Source organism: Phaenicophaeus curvirostris, chromosome 4 (genome assembly GCF_032191515.1).
Source record: "Phaenicophaeus curvirostris isolate KB17595 chromosome 4, BPBGC_Pcur_1.0, whole genome shotgun sequence".
NCBI lineage: Eukaryota > Metazoa > Chordata > Aves > Cuculiformes > Cuculidae > Phaenicophaeus > Phaenicophaeus curvirostris.
In genome coordinates this window covers 44,094,592-44,113,954 of record NC_091395.1, presented here as the reverse complement: position 1 = coordinate 44,113,954, position 19,363 = coordinate 44,094,592, and the positions used below count along the sequence as shown (strand labels likewise).

Genomic DNA, 19,363 nt, shown 5'->3' with positions numbered 1-19,363 from the left:
AACTGTCTGGACACTGAATCATCAGACATGTGCATTTTCTGCATCTCAAGAGAGTCTACTACGCCATCCACTGAGCTTCCAGACAGAAGATTATGTCTTGTTTGTGGCTCACAAAGAACACTGACCTAGAGTGAACTCAGTTAATGTAAGACACTTATTTTAAGTGCTACACACACATTTCACATATTTAAGGAGTGAACAGTTATGAAGGCGAATGTCAGAGGAATTTGCCAGCTATCAAAAAACAGTTTGCTTAGAAAGCAACATAGTCCAATACACACGTCTATTTTCTACACTGAAATTCTGAACACCTTAAAATGACTTCAATAAGTAGGTGGACAAAATTGGGGAAAAAAAATAGAAAAAAAAGAAAAAAAATCCTTGCTAATGGCAGCATAGACTAAGGTTTGATGTTTTCTTCAGCCAGGTTCATACAGATAAGAGAGTCTGGCTGCCAAACACAGGAACAGAGGTTACATTCTTAGCTCCTTATACTGGATTTCAAAGATTTACATTTAATGTATGGGATTTAAACCATGGTCAATAAATTAAAAGTAGGTCTGTACAAACATCTCATTGTTTTATTGTAAGTTGGAATAAAGGGAGCGCATACAGCAGGAGCCCTCTTTTTTTTAAAAAAAAATCTGTCAAATAACAAATGCCACAAATAAGATGTGCATTATCATTACAAACTTTTTCAATAAAATAAATTCATGAAAAATACATCTGAAGTAGTATTTAAATGGTGTTAAATCTGCTAAAATGATTTTCTCCTGAGCTGATGCTAAGGCTTAACAAGGGATAAAAGAAATACTCTGATTGGCTCATGAAATACTAGTTAAGGACATGGAGTGGTTGCTATGTGATGTTATAAATAATTAGCATACCTTATTTCAGATAGAGCCATGGCCCAGATTTATGCCTGCACAATGTCTCAGCAAACTAGAGGGCTAGACTGCAAGCGTAAGATCCTGCACTGAGAAGAAAGGTTTATTATTCTTAGGCAGTTTGAGAATAGCGTCTAGGGTCTTAGGAAATTCATGTACGCCACGAAATGCAGTGAAGCATCTCTTCATTAAAACACAAACAACACAGGCAGACAAGTGCTGCTACTCGGTGAGATAGAGAGAGGTTATTTGACAGTGACAGATACATCTGCACTGGTGATGCTTTCCTCTCTCTCAGAGCATCAGCACATAATTAGGAAAAATAAACTATCAAAATATAGGAGAACATTTCATACTTGAAAATAGCCACAGTGAACATAAGGGCTCAAAAAGCTATGGGTGGTTTATGAGACAGTTTGGGAAGACAAGTGAAAAATAACACTCAGCACAAGAAAAGGTTTTGTTTACTGGAAAGGACAAAATTTTTGGATAATCCTCATACACTGAGAGAACATGGATGTTTGCTATGTTAAACACGTCACAGCTGGGAGAGAAAGGCTGAGAGGAAAAAAACTGGACAACAAAGGGTGGATTCCACTCCCCCAATAACTTTCTTTACCTTTTGGGAAGTGAGGTAGGAAAAACTAGGCTCCCCTTCCTTTAATCTCAGACTTGAGAAGTGTACATGTTCATTGCTAGTGGAAAAAAAAAAGCAGCAAGAGACTGTGTGCTAACTTGCCTGAGGCTTCTTCTGAGCAGCGTCTACAAAATAATCCAACCTGTTGAATTATTTTTGATGTATGGTTCCATCTAGCAAGAATAGCACAATACACCAAGTCAGCTATAATCATGGTCCCAGGAAATCGAAGGGATGTCACCAACAGATGACCATTTCCACTATGCAATAATGTTTATATAAAACATTGAGAGAATTAATGGAAAAATACTTGCAAATCTATGGGAAACTTCTAGTATATATATAGAAAACATGACTTGGAAAAAATAATCAAATGTAATTAAGCTGGAATTGCAATTGTGACTTTGCCTTCTTTGCTTTTATCCCTTTCAACTTTTACCATTCTCTTCAAAATCAGCCAAGGATACTGGAAAAATCCCTGATAAATAAAGTCACAAATTGGGACAGAAAGCCAGTATTTACAAAATATACTTGCAGTATTTTTTTCCAAAGTACAATTATTAAATGTCAGACAGAATTGTTTATTTCAAACATAACCCTCGATCCAGAATTACATTTTAAAATCTCAGAACTTAGTATTAGATTGGTGCAAAAATAATTGCTGCTTTTGTTGTTGTAAACTGCGATGCTTATTTTGGATTAAAGTTGTTGTATTGATGTAGTATTCCATTTTAAAGAACAAAGTTCACTCTACTTATTTATGCTAATGGTTTTGGGTTCATTGCCTACTCTAATTTATATTATGCTCTCGAATTATAGATGGAAAAAAGCAGATTTCAAGTGATTTTGTTGTATGAGTTCAAAAGAGAACGTAAAGCAGTGGAAACTGCTAGCAATATCAACCAAGCACTGGGCCAGGGGATCATCAATGAACATACAGTTTGACATTGGTTCCAAAAAGTTCATAACAGAAACAAAAGTATTGAAGATGAGGAGGTTCGCAGATGTCCTTCTGCGATAGACAACAACAAGTTGAGGGCCATTATTGAAGCAGATCCATGCAAAACAACTTGAGAGGCTGGAGAAGAACTAAATGCTGACCATTCAACAGTTGTTTGACATCCACACCAAACTGGAAAACCAAATAAGCTCGACAAATGGGTGCTGCATGCGCTGAATGAAAATAAAGGTTGCCATTACGAAGTCTGCTCTGCTTTGCACAACAGAAGCAATCCATTCCTGGATCGCATTGTGACACACGATGAAAAGTATTTTCTATTCAAAAACCAACAGTGTTTCACTCAGTGGCTGGACTGGGGTGAAACACCAAAACACTTCCCCAAACTAAAGATGCATCAAAAAGTGTTTATGGTCACTGTTTGGTGGCTGATAAGTGGAATTATCCAGTACAACTTCTTGAATCCTGGTGAAACCATCGGTGCCGAAAAGTATTGCTAGGAAATCAACAAAATGTACCAAGAACTGCAACATTTACATCCAACACTGGTCAACTTAAAAGGATCAGTTCTTCTCCATTACAGTGCCCAGCTGTATGTCTCACAAATGATTCTGCAGAAGCTGCACAAACTTAGATATGAAACTCTACTTCACCCAGCTTACTCACCAGACCTCTTTCCCACCAATTACATTTTCAAGCATTTTGACAACTTCCTGCAAGAGAAGGCTTTCTGCAACCAAGTAGTAGCTCACAATGCCTTCAAAGGATTCATCAGTTTCCGGACTCCAGAATTCTACGCTACCAGAATAGACTTGTTTCTTGTTAGTAAAAATGTGCAGGTCCTAATAGTTCTTATTTCAATTAATAAATTTTACTTTAAGATGAGATACACTGCTTTGAAGTTGATGGTTAAAAATGGCAATTATTTTTGCACCAACCTGAGACCAGCTATTGCAAAAGTCACATAACTTCCAAGGCTTTATGTAACTCTTACTCTAAAAAGCAAGCAAAAGAATTCAAGATATCAAAACATGGCTGTCTTCTGAACACCAGTACTTATGAACATGCCACGTGGCTCCCCAAACCTTCAGTCACAGAGAGAGTTGTTGTGTCAAAGAAGAAGACAAAACAAAACGAAAAACCAACCAACTAACCAAAGTATTTAAAGATTTTCAGGCAAGGGCAGTACAGAAGGAAAAGCCAGAATTGCATCCAAGAAGACTCTGAAACGTCAAAGAAACCAGGCTGACAATATCCTTTCAGTTTATATGCGCCTGCTTTGGGAAGAGGTTACATCGTCATTGGACTCCCATTACTTGCATCAAGCCATACCAGTTTTGAGAGCCTGCCCTAGGCGAAGGAAGACGCATACTATGTAGGAAACCTGCTCCTTAGAAGAGAATGCTCTACGTAGAGACCACCACGAGGTTATCTCTAGGGAGATTGGACAACAACACTTGAACTGGTTGAGTGATGTCAACAGTACTCTTATGAGTTAGCTTACAACTAGCTGGAAAGTCATAAAGTGAAATAAGTTTGCTCTGGCCATGACACATGATTTGTTCTCCATAACTACCGAAGAATTCCTAAGCTCTCTTGCATATGACGATAAAGGCAGCTATTCTGCAAGCAGAATCACAAACAAGCTTATTCCGATATCAGGCTGAAAAAAGAAACATGCCAATATGGTTTACTGTTTAGTACTTTCCAAGTAACATTTCATATTTACACCAAGTCAGGAATTAACCCTGAGAAATGCATCTCCACAAGAATGGCTCTGTCAATGAGAACTTGATTCTCTACATGTTTAAGAATAAAGAAAAGGTTATAGGATTAGAACCCAAAAGCTTCCATTTACCTTCATGTAGCATCTCAGTATTAATCAATATTGCCATTCAGAATAGTGAAGAAAAACTGACTACCCAGCACTGAAACTCCCTCTTTTAAGGAAGCCAAAAAGATAGGCAACCTTTTGGACAGGGACTAGGACTTCTTTAACTGCCCTCTTACAGACATGGACCCATCTGATCAATGATTTATTAATGTACACTTACCTGGGAAGCAGGTTGTTAGGTGCTCCATTAGTGCTTCTTGTGTCACTTGTTTTCGGGCAGAGTTCATTGCTGAGATGGCCAGGCAAAGGATTTCTCCAAGTGGAATAAACTGTGACTGACTGATGGGAGACATGTTGATGGGTGATACATCACCTGTAAAAAGACAACAGATGTGCAATGAATAATTTTGTTTAAAAAGAGGCTCATATAATAAGGATGTAGAGATACAACTGAGGAAGATGCGCACAGGTCTGCAGTCTTTATACTACAATGGAGTAAAAATCTTGCAACAGCGAACCATCCAACAGCCTATTTTAAAACTTAGACATAGTGACCTTTGGAAAATAGCAGATATACACTATGCAGACATAGTTTCTCAAAGGGTGCAGTAGAGAGATTCAGAAAAATGCCTACAAATTAGCAGTTACAGTTGCAAAACTGCATGCTTGAACATCCTACTAGGCAACTGCACAAACAAAATAGCTGCATTTAGTTCTCGACCATAAAAGGGGAGATTTCACTTCCCTTTCAAAGGCTAGAGTATGGATCACCCACCACTTCCACCTGATAGAAAATACTTTCTTCAAAGTAACAAAGACTGGAAAAAAATGTTGCTAAGTTAATGAGTAACACTTTCACTCAGCTGACAAAGCACAGCACACTTTACAGAGGCCTCAAGTCTGATACCCTGAATAAATCTCTCTTGGATCTACATGTCAAATGCCTTTGTACAGACAAAGAAGTGATGCTTTAATAGTTCCAAGATGGCCTGAAAATTAACTTAAGTTGTAACTTTTGTCACATTGTCTTTAAACTTTTTGTCACATTTGTCATTAAATTGTCTTAAATTTAATGTCTTCATTAAATTTAAGAATTCATTAACCTGCACTTAAACCATTGGAAGTTCTTCAAGATGCAAGTTATAGGAGAAATTACAATTTCATAATACTAACGTGACTTCACAAATACACATACACATGTGCATTTTAACCCACTTGATACAAATATAGAAATGCTTTCAAATTCTGCTCTCCACCTCCTCTTGAACTATAACAGTTCCCCAGTGATCTCGAATTGAGGGAAGGAGCAGGCTGAAAGATTTCCTTTGCCACTGAAAAAGGTATAAGAAAGAATAACAGACAGAATAAGGGGTGCTTGACTACAAATCCTTTCCTGGCCACAGCCTCGTCAATAGCCAGGGATTAAGTTTTACCTAAAACACTTCGAAATCTCAGGAAAATCACCCTATTTCTGCTGTCATGGAGCAATACCTTGTGACTAAATCAGGAATCAAATTACTGGAAATTAATTCATATTCAAACTGTCTTCCACAATTTAGAGGACCTAATATTTGCCCTATTAATTCTAAATGCCTATTATGTCTAAAAACCAGGAAAGGCAGTTTCTAAAACTGATTATCAAAATGCATTTAAATCTTGCATTATACTCAGCACTTTGGAAAAAAAAAAGAATTGGTGGGAGCAGCAAATTGCGTAACTGCTTCAGTGAGACTTACGAGCAATATTTTTCAATGCACCAGCTGTACAATCTGTTTTGCAATAGTGATACACGTTACCCAAGACACAAGGATTTAAAATACACATTTGTGCTATGCTGTCACCTGATTGCTCCTGCTTAGCTTAACCAAGCCTTGCAATGCTGCAATCCCAACACAGCAGCATTTGCCCAGCTTCAACACAGCACACCCCGAGATCCCCCTCATTTCTGTCTGACCACAGAATGATGACTATAAAATATAACCTCGCCTGGGTGTTTTTTATCCACATATACCTGGAAAGTTCCTGCCACACATGCTTTACAGACAATGGCAAACAAGAAGATCATAGGCAGCTTACAGGGAAATGTCAGAGATACACTTTCACATGATTTGGGAGCCAACACCATTTGTCTCCTCATCATTTGAGAGTGGATAAAGAAGTGGAGAAAGTTAACCATAACTAAAGAATTAAAAATAAAGAATTATTTATCAATAATTATACCTATCGGCTTAAACTTGTTCATAGATGAATCTTTGTAATCAGCCAGACACATAAGTTTACCAAATTTGATCAACAGTCATCATACATTTTGTTTAGAGGATCTGTTTCTTTACTGATTAGTTTCACACTTAAAAAGCATCAGAATTATGGTAAGAATAGTGCAGATTTGGCTAAGCAATTTAAGAAATTACTGTCCTTTACACAGGGATTATCTGGGTGTTCTTGTGAGCACTAAGTTCATTTCAGTGCAATGTCAAACAGATTGGCATATGTTACCCTCAGCTGAAGTTTAACTTTATCAGGTTCGCTGGGGACTGAAATGGGCTCCCTGGGTAGCTTTAAGGGTTACTGCGCAGAAAACATTCAGTCTGCACATTTGACCATTGACAGTTTGGCTCTCGTCAACAGGAATAAACCAAGAGTTTCCACTGAAAACATATATTCAGTATCAGTTCCTTAATGTTAATGCAGTCTCTAGCAAAACGTGTTGTAGTTAGTATGCCAGGATAACATGCATCCTGCTTGCAAATATCTGGGAGCTTAACAACCATTTAATTAACTATAATGAAGACTGTAATTGTCCATAAAATCATAATTTTAATGGTTTTAAATGCAACAGAAGTGGCCAACAAATACTGGTTTTGTGTGCACACCTTTCTTTCTGTTTTATAAGAGGCAATAACCAGTTAAGCTGTATTCTTTTCCACTGAGTGCTTTTCAACCTTCTTCATTATGACAAGGGAACTCCTGTTCCACCTCTGTCGTGCCAGAATTACCTCCATACCTTGTAGTCCGTTAACTGCCTGCTGGAGATAATTAACTGGCTCTTGATTTGAGAAAGCTAGCACATATATATAAAATTTTCAGTAGTCCTAGTTACAGAAAGCCAAACCCCCTCAGCTCAGGGAAACTCTCATTTACCAAGTTTTATCCTGACTGTCCCATAGCTCTGGGAGATTACAAGCACTCTGTGGGTATAGTCAAGTGAACAAACTTCCTTTATGCACAACAACAGAAAATAGCCCATGCTTATGATTTAACATATTAACATCAATTACACACATAAATACTGCGTAGCCTGTTGAACAGAAGGTTTACAACAACTTCTTTAGGAAAGACCTGCTTTCAAAAACAAATCAAATACACTTTTCTTCATTTCTTTTGGAAGACCACATCACTTACACAAATCATCTAGCATATGGCTCCTGTTAGCTCTGACTGATGCTTGTCTCAAGCAGCTTTCTTTTGAAATCAAATTACTGCCCTTGACTTCATATGTTTATGCTCTCAATTAAATGAAAACAGGAGCTCAGAAAGCAGTTTCTGCCAGCTGACTGCTGACTATATACTTACGTGGTATTAGCTCTGTCTCTGCAATGTCTTTCCAAACTTTTCTCTAAAGAATTTTTTTTAAAAAGAAGTTTCCTATATTTTCTGTTTTAAGTAGCACTTAATTTCCAAAAATATCTATATACATAACAAACAATGAATAGGATTCATCCTCATTTATGCTTTGGGGATTTATAGCGCTACCATACGGTGGGGAGGGGAAGTTACTTTGAACAAAAGATTATGTAGCATATAAAATAAACACTTAGCTCTTACACAGCACATTTCTTCAGTGGATTTCAAAACAAGGCCAAGTGCTGGCTCCTGCACTTGGGGCACAACAACCCTATGCAGTGCTACAGACTAGGAGAAGTCTGTCTAGAAAGCTGCCTGGAGGAGAGGGACCTGGGGGTGTTGGTTGGCAGCTGACTGAACATGAGCCAGCAGTGTGCCCAGGTGGCCAAGAAGGCCAATGGCATCTTGGCTTGTATCAGAAACGGTGTGACCAGCAGGTCCAGGGAGGTTATTCTCCCTCTGTACTCGGCACTGGTGAGACTGCTCCTTGAATCCTGTGTTCAGGTCTGGGTCCCTCACCACAAGAAGGATGTTGAGGCTCTGGAGCGAGTCCGGAGAAGAGCAATGAAGCTGGTGAAGGGGCTGGAGAACAAGTCTTGGACAGAGTGACTGAGAGAGCTGGGGTTGTTTAGTCTGGAGAAGAGGAAGCTGAGGGGTGACCTCATTGCTCTCTACAACTACCTGAAAGGAGGTTGTGGAGAGGAGGGTGCTGGCCTCTTCTTCCAAGTGACAGGGGACAGGACAAGAGGGAATGGCCTCAAGCTCCGCCAGGGGAGGTTTAGGCTGGGCGTTAGGAAAAAATTTTTCACAGAAAGGGTCATTGGGCACTGGCAGAGGCTGCCCAGGGAGGTGGTTGATTCACCTTCCCTGGAGGTGATTAAGGCACGAGCGGACGAGGTGCTAAGGGACATGGTTTAGTGTTTGATAGGAATGGTTGGACTCGATGATCCGGTGGGTCTCTTCCGACCTGGTTATTCTATGATTCTATGATTCCTAGCAACTGGGTAACCATAACTATCTTTAACATACAGATGAGAAAGTGATGGTCTTTAACAGAGCTGGGAATCAAAGTGCTCACACATCCTGAACCCACACCAGCCTGACCCTCCCTGTGCCAGTAGATCTGGTGTCTCTGCTCTGTGAAAGACTGTGTAACAACACTTCGGGAGAAATTCTGCTCCATGTATCAGCAATTAAACTATCAACTACATACCGATGACAGAATTTTTATTAGTGATTCTGCTGCTAGAAAGAAGTGACCTGGACACCAAAATCGCCATCTCATGAAGTTTGCATGAAAACTGTTTGAAATATCACCTCTGGAGTCATAAATGGAACCAATTCAGTACAGTCATTCTGAAGGAAAACTAAGGAAATTACAGTGCAAAGTCATACTTCATTAGAATTTATCACACAGTTTCCCTGAAATGGGGAAGAGACCCTCTGGTTACACTTTGCATCCTGTGAAATACAGGAAGCCAAAGACCAGTTTGTCTTCTCCATCCAGCTTCTCAACACCTTTTTAACCTTGCGTTCCCTACGGATCAAGACAAACTTTAAGAACTATTTTTAGCCTCTTTTCCACAGGAAAATAGGCTTGCACAATCAAAGTCTGTGTACGTGCATGTGCCAGAGAGGTCAAGTCTCTCCAGACTAGAGATTCCGTGAGTGTTTTGTTATGAATGCTTCATCTGCACAGAGCTTCAGGCATAGCCACTTACCACTAGACAGGAGAGAATCCAGTCAAAAAAACATTTGACAAGGGATATCTGACTTCACTACTTTTGCTGCTTACAGAACTACGTTATTAATCAAAGAACATCAAATTAGAGTACAGGGATTTCACAGTACATTGTGAAATCCAGAAAATTTCTTACCAACAGCCTGTTCCAGTCAATCCTCACCTATGATTTCACTCTGGGAAGAACTACAGAAAGGTCCACAACAAAAGGTAGCTAACAGAACCAAAACTACTGGTAATGGCCAAAAAGAAGGCTCTTCAGCCCAGAATATCATCACTTTTTTTTCAAGCACACCAGAAATAAAATCCTCTTCTAAAAATGCTCGTTTTCAGATTAAGTTAAAGATGGGACAGATGCTGAAGAGGTTACAAACCTGGCTTGGGTTGCATGTTACCCCTTTTCCCCCAAACCCCAAAGCGTCTGAATCACCCTTATTATAGAATACTTACATAGATGTAGCAAACAAAACGTTTCTTACATGAATTCACAATAATGATAAAGAATCACCATTTTAAGCCAGGTAACATTTCCATCTGATTAAGCAACAGGACGGAACAGGAAGAATATGCAGATTTCTGCAGTATTACCCAGATTACTCTGGGATACCTTGGATCTGAACTAGCACATAAACACAGAACATATTTTACTGGCAAAATCTGAAATAAAGAAAATTAGAAGGTACGCTGCTTGTACTGCTCTCAGACATAGTTAAAACCACATTTTTTAAGTATTTAATGAATAATGCTGTAGGTTGTGTTTACTAGACAGTTAAACATATCAGAGGACTGACAATAACAAAAAAAAATACATTAAAGATTCCTCCATTTATTCCTGTTTAAGAGCAGCTTAAACAAAGGTTCAGCAAATGCTCTAACACACATTCGCTCATCATCAAGGTCCTTCTGCACCTTTGAAAGGCAAGCACACCAAAATATACCTTCCCTGGCATACACAGGTCATAACGTTTTAAGAATGTGACCTGGCAATGTGACCACTTCAATTCTAACCAGCCTGAAGAAAACACACCAACCTTAATAATGACCAATCACATGACAAACATCTGCCTCTTGAACAAGGTTCTACTCTCTTGCCTGCTATTAACTTCAACCATGAAAACTGATCTTCTTAATTGTTTGGATCCAGCTCAAAGCATGATCTCCACGTTCACCAAGTGCCACAAACTTTCAGAAACAGGTGCTAAATTGCCCACAGCCAGGAAACTTGTCTTACATGCATTCATCCTGTGTATTTCCTGTGATTTAGATTTTTCTTTGTTCATGTCCTGTGGCCAGCTGCCTCCCATTCCAAAGTGATATCCCAGCACATGTTACAACTATGATTGGAAAAAGCTTCTGCTGGAGCACGGAACTTTCCCAGAGGTTTCAGTTGAAGAGATACTGATAGCATTGCTTATCCTGGGAAGGAGTATGGTTTTTTTTAATATATTGTGTGCTTTAGAACATGTTTCCTCAAAGAAGTATTTTTCAAATGCATCTCTTAATAAACATCCATGTCTATATTCCTGGCACACAATATTTTAAAAAAGGGGGACTTACCTGAACCCCTAGAGGTTCGGTTCCATGCTCCAGCACAGTATCCAGAGCAGCTGTGATGTAACAACAATGTGCATATTGGGGCTTTATATCACTGTGGAAGCTGGCTGGCTGCAGCATAGGTCAGTGCCACAGGACCTGCAAGAATCAAAACAAAGCATGCTTTTAGGCAGTAATATGCTGAACACCCACCTCTTACAGAAGGAAACAGGGGTTCCAGAAAACAAAAAATAATGCAGTACCTATGCAGGTCCACTGAAAGGAATGTTATTTCACACAATTCCCATATAAGTACAAGAAATAAATGGTTAAGAAATGACAGGGGAGGCAGAGAATCTAAAGGGGACTACAAACAACTCCCACACAGTGTTTTGAAAACATCTCTTTCCTTTTGCCCTATTTCCAATGAACGTCTGGAATCATGTTCTGACACCACCCCCTGTTCCAAAGGCACTCACAGTCTTCGCAAAGCACCTCTCCACTGCAGTGCCTCAGGATTCTGCAGTGTCACTCCTCTTCTCCCTGGCTCTCTGCAAAGTGAAGTCATAGGAATGGATCAGCCAACCTGACTCCTCACTACCCTGCCCAGAATCCTTTGTGAACTGAAATGAGTCATCGCTCTGAAAAAATCCACAGCACAATGTTCCAGGTTTCTCCCTATGTCTGCGCTGGCTTCTTTGTCTTTGATACCAAGTGCCTCTGCTTCTGGAACTGTGCCCAGCTGCACTGTACAGGATAAAAAGCCAGCCTCCTCATTAAGTGGACAGGAAAGCTATTTACATGCATTAGCAAAGCCAAGTTAAATCTTTAACCCTCTAGTCAAGACAAAAAAATTCACCCCAATGTATCTGCTTGATGTAATACACAACCCCCCAACACACAAAACCAGAAATGCACAAACATGCATGCTCACACACTTACACAGAGCAATATTTTTCTTAAATTATTCACTGTTTGGCATGACACTTACCAGTTTTTACTTTAGCGATTAAAAAGAAAGATTTACTCCCCTTTGTCAGTCTTGAAGAGTGCTGCGGACCTGCACGTAAAATGCAGCCCTGCTGTACACGGGATCAAAGTTGTGCTGCTGCAAACTGATTTATCAAAAAATTAGAAGCAGTGGACAAGTTCTTGCAAGCTCATTTTTCATCATACCATTCACCATCTCAGCTCAAAACAACATGAGCCCCAAAACCATGCCAGACAGAAAACGTCAAACTGCTCCAAGTGCCGAGAGCCAGCGGAGCTGCTTCGGTTTCTGCTGCTACTGACAAAGAAGGTAATGCTCAGAACGAGGTCACTGTGTCAGGATCTCACTCCCAGTGCTAGGTTTTCCGTCCCCTGGTGAGGTTAAGCTAAGCTAAGGCATCAGGAAATCACAGAAGAAGAGGTAGGAACACTGTATGATGCAAGACAGATGCTGCTGTTGTGGAGAAACATTTTTAATTGGGGGTCCTCTTCTAAGAGAAGGAAATTTCAACTTGTCTTTACTGCAAAATAACTATTTCTAGTCATGATCTAGCCATCAAAATGATAAGATCAATATGCAAAAACGGGGGGGGGGGGGGAGGCAAAAAAAAAAAAGGGAGTGCTCCCATGAGGCAATTCTTTAAAGGTTCCTGTATCCTAAGCACTCTGAAATAGCTTGAGGCACAGTAGGCACATAGTCCATAAAATCCTGAAACACAGCACTTCAGGACTCCCCTGTGCTATGCTGGAATAGACTGTTCTCTTGGATTCTCCCCTAAATAAACACATCAGGTGTTTAGGACTGAATACAAAAGTGACCACCTCCCTAAGCTGCAATCCCTAGTGTTACAACTACCCAGGCAGTGAAAGAGTCAAACCTAACCTAAAATCGGTCTATGAAAATGTTTCAAGAGGACAAGTAAATAGCAGGGTTACACAACTAACAGATATCATTTTCATTTACAGGTCTATGGCAACCGTTATGGAACAAAGACACATTATAAACAGGCTAATTTACTTTACAAGTGTAAGGTAAGCTGGGTGCTTCACCACGCCTGCAGTTACACAGTAGCCAAGATCTCAACATTAAAAGCTGGGCTCTTGCTACACACACATATCAATTTCTGTGTTCCCTGAAAGGCCTCATTCCAGGAAATCTTCCTTAAATTTTACAGGAGTTTTGCCTTCCCTGGGACTGCCTTATCAGCTGCAAAGTCTCTAATGAATCCAGCTTGGCACTTGCAATGTTTAGGTCTCACATGATCATCCCTGCAGAAACTCTGGTTGTTTGTCTGCTAAGCCCACAGTCACTTTACAGCAATGAAACTCATTCCAAGACAAAAATTCTGTGGGCTTAAGGTGAATTACAGCAGACACCTACAGAAAGCAAAAACGAGAGCTCCAACCTGTTTTTCCCTTGTACCAGGCAACATTCATGCAAAGCTGGGCTTGTGTGTGCAGCAATGTTTTCACACACATGCACAAGTTTCTGTAGCAGCTGTCACACTACTATCTCCAAAGTTAAAATAGTGGCAGAAGAAAGATAAAGGTAATACCGTAACATGAATATCTCTTCTCTCTAACAAATTTCTCTAGCACTGGAACCCCAAGTTTTATACTCAGGACCAGCTTGACTACTCTCAACAGACTGATAAAACTGCAAGCTCTTTGAGTAAGGCAACTCCTCTTGCACGTGTGACACCCTAGACACACCTAGAATGCATGAGCACATGTGTACCTAGGGTGCATACGCGTCTTATGTGCACATGCAGCTAGGCATGCCTTTTCTCAAACTCATCATCTCACAGTGCTGTTAATACTGATTAACAACAGTAAAAGTGCCTGATACTTCATGCATGGCAGAGAGCAAAAGTGAAAGTAGAGACCAGCATCACAAAAAATATAAATGAGAATGTTTAGAAGAGCTGAAGTTGATGGGTAAACCAGTGCTGTCATCATTGGTGATGATTTTGCAACATCACCTCACAGGAGGAAAGGCTAGCCAAAATGCCACATGCACTTTCCAATCAAGGCAGCTCCTCTATTGCTCCACTCCACATCTCCCCCCTAGCACATGACAGAAGTTGGTACTGAAACAAAAGCTGCCTTACTGACAGCATACGGCACAAATACAACATATACTTCACTCTGTACAACCCGAATGCATGCATGTGTATCCAAAAAGACCAGCACAGAATACAGCATAGGTTGAAATCAATCTTCATCATACACTGAGAAAGCAGATTAAGAAAGATCCCATTCTCTGCCTTTGCACACTCATTGTGTCAGAGTTGAACACAGACGCCTTTGTCAAACTCCACATTAGCTTGCATGCATCCTTGAGCCCTCCTGAGCCAGGGCCTGGGATCCCCTTCCTTCGCCACAGACCTTTTACCATCACCAGAGGGAAACTCAAGCGGAGAAAAGGAATGGTCTCAAATTGGAGGGGGGGAACAGAGAACAAAAAAAGTTTAAAAAAGAACACTGCCAGAAGATGCCAACGGGTTATCACGAGCATGAGAAAATTCAGACTAGCCTGTACCAGTTTCAGCAGATCCTGAATTTCAGAGGCTAAAATCAGCCTTCAGCACTCAGCATTCAGAATCTGTAGCTGCAGAGACTACAGCTATCTACCATTATGATTACTTCTACAAGAACCAACTTCACAAAACAGAAAGCGCGCAACACCAGACTGGGAACATAACCCATTAACCCTGTGGCCCCAGAAGAAAACAGACTAAGAAACATCAAAAAGATACAAACATACACTTGTATTTCTTTAGGAAATCTCTTCATACTAACAAATTTGACATATCAGTGCTCCACTAATAACAACTTACTTGCAGTATGCTAATAAGTTCCACTTGGCTTACCTGAACAAATCTCATGGTTCTTCAAGAAATCACAAGAGGGAACGTGATTAGGGTATTAAATATCCCAACAGGTAATGCCCATCTGGTTTTGTGCTAATGTTGTCTATGAGCTTAAATACTCTTTCTTTTTTCCCCCCCTCCTGCTGCTTAGACTCCTATATATTTGCAGAGAATAATCCTCCCCTCCCTTCAGACCTCATTCCACTGGCTTCAAAAAAAAGCAAACGCTTTCAGGGTCCTGTCCCTTTAATCTTTCTGGAGGACTTTTATCAGGTAGATAAGAAATTGGCTGGATGGTCGTAGTCAAATAGTAGTGGTCAATGGCTCAAAGTCCAGATAAACATCCGTGACAAGTGGTGTCCCTCAAGGGTCCATACTGGGACCAGTGCTGTTTAATATCTTCATCAATATAGACAGGGAGATTGAGTGCACCCTCAGCAAGTTTGCAGATGACACCAAGCTAACTGGTGCAGTTGCCATATGGGAAGGGCGGGATGTCATCCAGAGGGACCTGGACAGGCTGGAGAAGTGGGGCTGTGTGAACCTCATGAGGTTCAACAAGGCCAAGTGCAAGGTCCTGCACCTTGGTCAGGGCAATCCACGGTTTCGATACAGGATGGGGGTGATGTGATTGAAAGCTGCCCTGCAAAGAAGGACCTGTGGGTGCTGATCGATGAGAAGCTCGACCAATTTCGACTGGGAGCAAGAAAGTGGTGGTAAAGGATAGTCTCGAGGATGTCATCACCACACAGTTTTGTGAGTTCTGTCCTTGGGATCCAAAATTCCATCCTTTGGAAAAAAAAACCAGATTACTATGAGGCATTATATCTGCCTCAAGTTTCTCAATACTTTGGTTTTAAGCCCTCTAAATTTATCTGAGCCAGTGGGATTAAAATTTCTGGGAAAATAAGTGGCACCCCTCTGAGTGCTCCAAAAATTATTACTGCTTGTGGGCTATGCATTAAGATTGGAGTTGGTTTACCATTGCTATTAATCTAAGCGATAGAAACCCCAAGAAATGGAAATGTAGCTTCAACTCTATTTGTTAAAATGTTATTCTTTGATTGTCAGATTTATACACGATCTGGTTCACTCTTCTATTGTTCTATTAATCCCGATCCTTTTATAATCACATATGCCATCCTGGTTGTCTTTTCCTCCTCATCTTTCTTCCTCCACCCAGTATATCCCGATCCCCAAATCCTCTTGTCTTTAAACTGCACAAGTTGAAAGAGGCCTGGGCACAAGTTGGCAGCTCGTGGATCTAGGAAATACACCCTGTCTTTTGACTGGGCAAGTCAGAAGTCCCTAAGGGCAAGGGAGCCCAAGAGGGCTGGGTGCTCTTCAAGAAGGAAATCCTGGCAGCACAGGAAAAAGCTGACAGGCAAAAAAACCAGCTTGGTTGAGCAAAGAGATCTCGGTGGATATCAAAAAAACAGAGGAACATCTATGAGCTTTGGAAGAAAGGACAGGCATCTTGGGTGGACTACAGGAACGAAGTGAGATCATGCAGAGAGAAAATCAGGCTGGTTAAAGCCCAACTAGAAACATTTAGTGCTAGGACTAGGGGCAACAGCTATAAACTGAAGAGGGGCAGATTTAGACTAGACATAAGGAGGAATTTCTTCACTATGAGAGTGGTGAGGCACTGGAACAGGTTGCCTAGGGAAGTTGTGGATGCCCCATCCCTGGAGGTGTTCAAGGCCAGGTTGGATGGGGTCTTGAGCAGCCTGATCTAGTGGGACGTGCCCCTGACCACAGCAGTGGGGTTGGAACTGGTTGATCTTTAAGGTCCCTTCCAACCCAAACTATTCTATGATTCTATGACTCTTTTACATTTACTCAAACATAACTTTTCTTTAAGAAGCAATAAGCAGGATTCTGCACCATACTGTAGTGCTTCATCTAACTTCTCACTAGCATCAAGTACAACGAAATTGAAATTTCCACACTTACAGTGGAAATACCTTCTTATTATATGTGAGGCATGGTAACTGGTCTTTTTCACAGATGTACTACACTGGTAGATCACAGTCACCCCACAACTGAACAACTGGTTTCATACACCTCTTCTGTGCAGCCCGAAACTAATGAATTTGAAGCAAATATTCCTGGGTTTGACTCAAAAGATCATGATTTTGCTCATGGTACTTAATCAGCTCATTCTGTGAATATGATTAAGGATCTTTGACGATCCATGTTTTCTTATTTGTTATGCATTTTTTAAGCATCTCCACTTTATCATATCATATATTCACAAAAATGAAAACCAAACTACTTTAAATGCTACCTAATGCAAGACAGAACCATAACTTCGTGCCACACTTGCTAATACAACAATTCAGCAAACAACATTTGAATGAATGCATCAGTCTTAACAGTAAAAACAAAGCAACCCAACAACCGTCTCTTTTATTGAAACAGGTTTCTTTAAATTACAGCTCACTGGAAAGTATGTGATATTTTAAACCACACAGAAGAATTCTCTAACAGATTTTTGTAGCTAGGACCATGGGATGGGAAGGGAGGAGAGATTTGGGTTGGTTTTTTTGCATAGAAATCTGTTACTATTAAATTAATTCAATTAATGCTAAAGCTACATTGTTATCAACCATATCGCCACACCACCCCCTCAAAAACAAAGCCTGCCTCTTCTCTGGCAGTAAACAATAAATGCAAGGAAAGATAGAAGCGTCAAGATACCTGACACTAGAGGAGATTTGGCAAGAGACAGTAAGCACACGTGAAATGAGGAAAAAAAACCCCAAAACAATGGTAAGCCTGTTTTTTTTTTCTTAGGGTGGAAATCTAACAAATGCAGAGAAAAATATTTCAGACATTCCTGAAAGCACCGAACATGGCTACTGAAACATAACAATCAGCCTCAGCCACATGTTCTTCACTATCCTCTTCAGTTAGCCGTAACACATTTTCACAGTGTGCCTGGGGATGCTGCAGCAAACATACAGCAAGAGTCTAGTCAGCAGCTAAAATTCCTGAAAGGTGAAGGGGTGATTAGCAATATAACCCAACAACAGAGTAACTACTCTCTCATTTATACTGACTGCTGTAACCATGGTAAGATTTTTATCCCAAAGATGATACTGCAGTAGTTACAGCTTTTCAAATAAATAGTGATGACTGGCAGATAACTTCAGGTTAAAATAAGAACCTGCAACACTAAACACAAGTCCCATGGTACTACAGCAGCCTTTAACAGCCCAGTTTTTCCTGGCTAGGAGAGAACTGATGAAAAGGCCACGCATGGAATCAATTAAAATAGTGCCAAAGTGGTTTTAAAAGGAAAAGGTCAGACACTCCAAAGACTTAGCAGTTGAGAGCTTAACAGGTCATTTTTTATCTCTATGCTAGAAAGCAGAATTTTCACTATGGCTGGAGTAGACTTAAGAATATGTACTTTAGTGCTTATGAAATCAAAATATCTTACACTATAATACATGAAGTAGCTATACTAGGACATCCTGCCCCTATGCTCCACCTGCGTGCAGTAGATGCAGTGTCCCCTATTTCCCACAATGGCCCCAAATACTTTAAAATTCTGTCCTATGGTCTCCCCTGCATGGAGATCAGTCGTGAGGATGAGAACATGTGAAATGCCCTGACACAACAGTTCAGTGGCTCATCAAATCTGCTCTCTCTTCTCATGCTGGTCAACCATTTAAGAGGAAGCATCAGAAACCCAAATGCATGCACTGTCACTAGTGTATCTTAAAGGGAAATGCCCTTGTTCTAGACAGAAACAGTTCTTTGAGATCTTCAAGAACTGGCAGATTTTCATTTTTTCTCCCAATTATTATGACTCTCAACAAATGCAGGAATCAAAAATGACCTCCAATAAAGGACAGTACCTGGAAGCACTGGGGTTCACACAATTAAACAGCTCACTAGATTAAGTGTGCTTCCTCCTGTCCACTTCACATGGATTTTGCTTCTTAATTTTATTCAGCACTATTTTTATTACAGGAAGCAGTAAACCAAAACCTACACCAAGCTTCACACCATTATTACAACAGTAACACCTGACAGAATTATCTCCTGCTCTTTTCTTTTCCAAGGGAAATTTCACGAATCTGAAAATCTCCCTGCACATGAGCAATAAACCCAAACACAGTAACCAAAACAAGGATGAAATTATCGAATTCACAGACAGACCTCTCCTCTGTGACTTCTTACATATCTCCTAATTTACAGTCTTATGTTTAGACTTTTAATTACCACCCCCATCGTCTAACATGGTCACCACTGACTCCAGCAATGTGTAGACC

The 19,363-nt window shown here is 40.3% G+C and overlaps 1 protein-coding gene across 5 annotated transcripts in view; it reads right to left on the bottom strand.

Moving 5' to 3' along the window:
* The window catches only part of STOX2 (storkhead box 2), a 152,887-nt gene that overhangs the window by 17,690 nt on the left and 115,834 nt on the right, over positions 1–19,363 (bottom strand). For 4 of the 5 annotated variants that reach the window (XM_069855902.1, XM_069855907.1, XM_069855905.1 and 1 more), the window contains exon 2: positions 4,537–4,689. In XM_069855902.1, the coding sequence (XP_069712003.1) occupies positions 4,537–4,689 (153 nt within the window). Of the gene's footprint in view, positions 1–4,536; positions 4,690–11,693; positions 11,804–19,363 lie in introns of those variants that run through there. The other variant, XM_069855906.1, reaches the window with a different exon arrangement.